General features: G+C 30.8%; 1 protein-coding gene across 3 annotated transcripts; it reads right to left on the reverse strand.

Moving 5' to 3' along the window:
* Positions 1-3295: 3295 nt before the first annotated feature.
* LOC127263037 (heparanase-like protein 2) lies at positions 3296-5930 on the reverse strand. Of its 3 annotated transcripts, XR_007841361.1 has the most exons (6): positions 5624-5930; positions 4868-5089; positions 4741-4777; positions 4454-4637; positions 4132-4280; positions 3296-4043 (listed from the first exon to the last, which is right to left on the reverse strand). XR_007841361.1 is itself a non-coding variant. In XM_051291961.1 (4 exons), the coding sequence occupies exons 2-4, from the start codon at positions 4495-4497 to the stop codon at positions 3871-3873; spliced, it is 366 nt and encodes a 121-aa protein (XP_051147918.1). In that variant the 5' UTR covers positions 4498-4637; positions 5624-5930; the 3' UTR covers positions 3296-3870. The 3 variants fall into 3 exon arrangements, 1 of the variants encoding a protein (XP_051147918.1); XR_007841362.1 differs by lacking the exon at positions 4741-4777; XM_051291961.1 differs by lacking the exons at positions 4741-4777; positions 4868-5089.
* Between the last annotated feature and the right edge of the window lie 358 nt (positions 5931-6288).

Below are 6288 nucleotides of genomic sequence, written 5' to 3' on the forward strand. Positions count from 1 at the left end.
CAAAGCTCCAAAAGCCATTCAAGAATCCATCAAAGCCAAGAAAAAGCCAGGGCCGTCCCTGGGCCCGGGCGAAAGGGACGACCGCCAAGGCCCAATCTGAATTGGGCCTATTATTTATTTATGTTATATATAAATTATTTATATATAGAAATTATTTGACACTAATGTCTTAATACAAGAGCATGACTTGTTGGTTAAGTTATAGTATTATTAATATTTTGCATATAAAAATATTAGGAAGTTTATTTTATTTAATTATTTATATTTTATTATAGATAAAAAAATATATTATTCATGCATATTTATGGGCCCTAATTTTTGTTTTAAGATTGTTAATATTAATACTATTATTGATATTTTACTTAAAAATTCTAAAAAATTATTTATATTCTATTATAGGTAAAAGAAAATCGGAGTAGATTATTTATATATATTTAGGGGTCTTTTATTTTTGTTTTAATTATTTTTTGCAGTAAAAAGATAATAAATATTAGACAAAATTATTATTATTATTATTATTATTATTATTATTATTATTATTATTATTATTAGGCAAAATTATCAATAACTCATTTATGATTTCGAAACTCAGTGTAAATCATCTATCTACTTCAAAAATGGCATGAACTCCCTTATACTTTAAAAAACGTTTCATTAGACTCATTTTTATATTTTTTTGGTGATTAGAAGATGACTTTTCGTTTATATTTTTTTGGATGGCAGGGGTTTCATATAGCGTTTGTTAAAATATAAGGGAGCGTTACGCAATTTTTAAAATTTATGCTAGAAAAAATATATTTTTATTTATATTTTATTATAGGTAAAAAATATTATATATATATTTAATGGCCCCTAACTTTTATTTCGTCTCGGGCCCTCCGAAAGTCAAGAACGGCCCTGTGGCAAATAATAGTGTGCAAAGAGTAATAATTGAGAATGGCTTCTAAAGCCAGAATAGCATTGTTTCTAAAGCCATAATAGCTTCAACATGTTGCATCTGACCAAAGCAAATGCAACCTCACATGCGAGCATGTTCGACTTACCTGTAGTGGCTGATGTACAAAATGTGATTAAATGTTGGATAGCTTCAGCATGACATACAAATGCTATAGTGCATAGGACACATGAAAAATAAGATTCATCTAAATATGCAAATATAAAGTCAGCCAAGATGATAAACATGCATGATCATAGGAGAATCATCAACAAAATCTGGAAGGAATAACAGATCTGCATGCATTTGAAAAAAAAAAAAAGAAAGAAAAAAAAATAGCTGCATATTTACCTAAAAAGAGTTGTGGTTGCTAAAGAAAGTACTCGTTTCAGTAAATTAGTTGTCAAGAAAACATATAAATTAATAAAAGGATAAAAAATCATAGTATATATTGATTCATTTCAAGAATTAACAATGTGATAAATAGAATTTAAAATAAATTGCCTATTAAACATAACAAAGGGAAAAAGGAATTTATCAAAAAATTTCAATTATCACCATAAAATAAATTTAAAAAACAAATAGACCAAGCAACGTATAAGCATTGTGGTATATCAGGTGGGAGAAAATAATGTGTTAGAAATAGCACCATAAAAAAAATATCAAACTAATATTTTAAGATATAACACATATGAACTTCGATTAGAACTTTGATCAAAAGCTAATTAAATTTAGAGTAGTTCATTCAGTGCAACTGTAAAGTGGAAATAGTATAATGATGTATACTCAACAATGGCCTACTATTAATACATGTATGGTATATGCTTATAATTTTGCATAGAAATAGCAATCCATCTATGCAGTGAACAATCATCCATATATGTATTTATATTCAAATTACCTACCAAAAAAATCAATATTTTAAAAACTTCTTTTGATTCCTTTCCCAACATAAATATGCAACTCTACAAGGGGGTAAGATTATTTTCATTCCTGTTATTTGAAAAGCAACTACGGCCATTATGCAATATAATAGGCCAATGCCATCATGGCATTATCAAGAATATAGTCATGATCAATAGTAAATGCATAAGATGCGGTAATGCAATTAATAACCACATCACATAGGTCACAAAAGTGATCAACAAGTTTTATTTCAATGAGTTTATGAATTATTAAACAATATACACACTAATGCAAAATTCATATTTAACGATGCAAACAAGAACATGTTTTCCAAAGCATTTGTATTTCATAAACTTCCCTTTCATATGATTGGGGAACTATAAATTTCTCACAAACGGAAAAACTCCTAGATTGATTGCAATGTTACATGTTGGCATAATGAAAAAAGTTAGCATGTAGTGACTGCAATGCAATTCTATTGGCACGTAGATCTTTCATTTTTGCATTATAATGAAATAATTACCTTTGAATCCTAATTTGTGTTTAGTGAAGAGTTGCAAACTCAAAGTTGATTTGTATACGAAAAGATCGAATGATACATCGCTTAGTTCTCATAAGTATAAGCAATATGAAATGGGGAAACTAACAAGAACTAATATATTCTTCCAAGGGAATGCATCTAATTAAGCCGAAAATTTCACATTTAAAACAAAAACTTCACTGCACCAAGGGAAAGTAGAAATCTCATCAATTGTTAAGAAATCTTAGATATTATTAAGCATCTCAAGAAATGGATGAAAACGGTTGGCGAATTTGAATTTGCCAATTGAAATTTACCAACAGTAATAAAATTTATCAAGTTGGAAAACAATTCAAACAATAATAAATGTGTGTGTGTGGTGTTGTTGTTCTCTCTGAAGAATATAAGAGCAAATGATCAATATATCTATATAGGTATTGCCACGCTTCCAAAATAAATTCGGAAATGTCGGGGGAGTGTTGTAATGTATTATTGCTTATAAACACAAGAGTAGCCGCTATGAGGACAAGAATACAAGTAAAACACGAAAGAGTTCAATGATAAATGCAAGCAAATAAAGAAAATATTAGTATACCTTTAAGAGCTCTAGAAAAACGTGGCTATGGATATACCTACCAGCGGACGTTATTTCCGAAGAGATTCCGGAGGCCTTGCCAAACAAGGTCGGTCCTAGGCCGGGCGAAAGAGGCACCTGCCCAGGCCCAATTTAAATTGGAGCCATTATTTATTTATGTTATATATAAATGATTTATATATACAAATTATAATGATATTAGGATATTAATACAATAATATAGCAAGAAAATTTATTTTATTTATTTATTTATATTTTATTATAGATAAAAAAAAAAACATTATTTATATATATATATATATATATACTTAGGGGTTCCTAATATTTTTTTTTATTGTTTAGACAAAATTAATATTAATACTATTATTGATATTTTATGTAAAAATGCTAAAAAAATATTTATTTAATAATTTATATTCTATTATAGGTAAAAAACAAATTGGAGTATACCATTTATATATATTTAGGGGTCTTTTATTTTTATTATAAATAAATTTTTTGTGCACTAAAAAGAAAATAAATATTAGACAAAATTATTATTAGGCAAAATATCAATAATTCTTTGTTGTTTTAAAATTCAGTGTAAATTCTCTATATACTGTATGGGTCATTTATACTTTAAAAAATATTACATGAAACTCTTTTTTTTTGTTTTTTCTTTGGGTGATGAGAAGATGATTTTTATTTTTTATTTTTATCTATATTATGGTTTTTTATCTTTTTTTTTTTTTTTTTCATGACGGGGGTTTCATATAGCGTTTGTTAAAATATAAGCGGACGTTAAGCAATTTTTAAAGTATATGAAAAATTTATGCTAAGTTTCGAAACTAAATTTATGCTAAAATTTTTATTTTTTTTAATCTATATTTTATTATACGTAAAAAAAAATATTATATATGTATATATTTAAGGGCCTCAGACTTTTATTTTGCCCCGGGCCCTTCGAAAATTAGGAACAGCCCTGGCTATGAGCCGGGGGCGTGCCGGGAAACTTGCATACAGTTCATTGATCATATTGTTGAGACGGACTGCATCTTTTCCGTATTGCTCGGTGTTGGCACCCACCCCCCGCCCGGATAACTCGTTGCCTTTGGAGTGTTAATTGGCACGTGAAGTTAATCAATATTTTCGAAATTGAAACAAGAAAAAAACTAAAAAAAAAAAAAAAATCCATACCGAATTCCCATGACTCAATGCAGTATCCCTTGGATATAGTGTATTTTATAAAATCACGAGCGTTGCTCGGATCCCATTCCCCTTCCCATACCTTATTTTGAGAGCGCCGCCTCCCGTATAGAGCATTGAGGCCAAAAGTCGGAATAACTCTGCAGGAACACAGCTAGTGAGTGTCGTACAAATACCAAAACAATAGGCTTGCCATCTTACAACATTTGATTGATCTAATAAAAACTACTAAGGGAACACAAGTAGGTTGCTCGCTCGATCTACACAAAAACTAACCAATGTATGAGGGTCGTAAAAGGTATCGGATTCTCACCCCGTGTCCTCGAAAAGTTTATTCAGCTGGTCCCACTGCTCCATACGTAGGCATCCCTTAGAAAATCCAAACAATCCGCCATTCTCCTTTTTAAACGTTTTTCAAGTAGACGTCAAGTTCCCAACATTGTATATCACTTGATCTTGCAAAGATCCGCTGACTCTAATTCTCAAGGCGCCGAAAGCTGCGGAGCACAAAAAAAGAAAAAGCATAACACGCCGCATCACCGAGCGGTCCAAAAAAGGAAAGCCAAGAATAGTTCCTAAAACCGGAAAATACGGACAAACCTTGAATAGCATTGTGTAAAAACGAGTGAGATAAATCCTAAGAACCAAAAAAATATATATATATATCGTGAGCACGGTGCTAACACATTAGTTGGACTAAAAAAACACGGAAAAAAAAAGTTCTTACAAGATTCAACACGGATGAAGAACCCCACGGGCATCGATCATAATTACACTTATCTTGCGGCCACCAATCAATGGTGGCACAAATATAATTATCGTCGGTTTCGGCGACAGCCGAGCTTGTGTCAACAACAATTCTAGCATCTTCCGCCGGAATCGCCGCCGGAATAAATGACAAAAAGAGCAAAATAATCCAAAACCCCATTGCTCCAACAGCCAAAAACAACTTCAAATCCAAAAACAACAACAACAACAAATTAAAGAAACACATTACATTAGCCATTGAATTCATCTCCACATTTGCGATATAACCATGAACAACGTCACTAATTAAACAAAATCTTACATTCAATTCTTCTTACAATCAGTTAGTTAATCACTCCCTCACTTCTACACAATCTTACAGATTTCAATTTCATACACACCACACCAACCACTCTACTTTTTCTTATGTAATAATTGGGCAAAAATATTATTAGATCACGAGAAAACGTGTAGAGATTTATGGAGAGAATGTGTACGACATATACTTCACATTAATTACAAAACCTAACTGTTTCTTTACATCTACGTACGGAATCGATAGCTGTCGTGAAGTTTAATTTATTAATCAAGCAACAGAATTGACTACATCGAGCAACGAACCTATTGGGATCTCTAAAATTTACACAAAAAAACATTCATTCAATTCAATGAACAGTAGTTCTACTGTAATGAAATCAAAATTAAAGAAGCCCACGAGAGGAGAGAGAAAGCTAACCTCAGAAATAACCCATTAATGAAGCTTCAGTTCATAAGAAAAGGATTCATTTCTTTGATTTATGTTTTTGGGGGGGTTTTGTTGGAGGCAAAATAGGAGATGGGGTTTTCTGGAATTTTGGAAACAAAAGAGATGTCGGCATCGGACACATGGAATGGACACGAAGCAGTTGGTGGTGGTGTTGTTGATTCAGCTGCTAAAGTTGGGTAATGATATAAATATAAATATAAATATAGATATAGATATATTGTTTGGTTGGTGTATTGAGAGGAAGGAAGGAAGGGGCCTTGCGGGGTAGGCTAATCGACGATGCCTGAGATTCGTTACAAGACTCGTGTCTAACATTAATATATGCAAAAAAAAAGAAATAAAAGGAAAGAAAATAGAATGATAAAGGCGACATGACTGAGCTGGAAAAGGGTAGGGTAGGGTTGGGTTGTGGATGTGGAAAGTTTCAAGGGTCTTTGTTAGAAGGATTTACAAGAATTTACATTCTTCATACAAAGGATTTTTTTTTTTTTTTTAAATATCAAATCAAATATTTATTTTTTATTTTTTATATTATACTAAAAATTAATTTTACTTTCAAAATATTACATCATTGTACCACTATTTCAAGTTTTAATTTTATTATTTTATGATTATTTAAATTTTATTATGATTAT

This window comes from Andrographis paniculata, unplaced genomic scaffold (assembly GCF_009805555.1).
Source record: "Andrographis paniculata isolate CXL003 unplaced genomic scaffold, ASM980555v1 Contig66END, whole genome shotgun sequence".
Lineage (NCBI taxonomy): Eukaryota > Viridiplantae > Streptophyta > Magnoliopsida > Lamiales > Acanthaceae > Andrographis > Andrographis paniculata.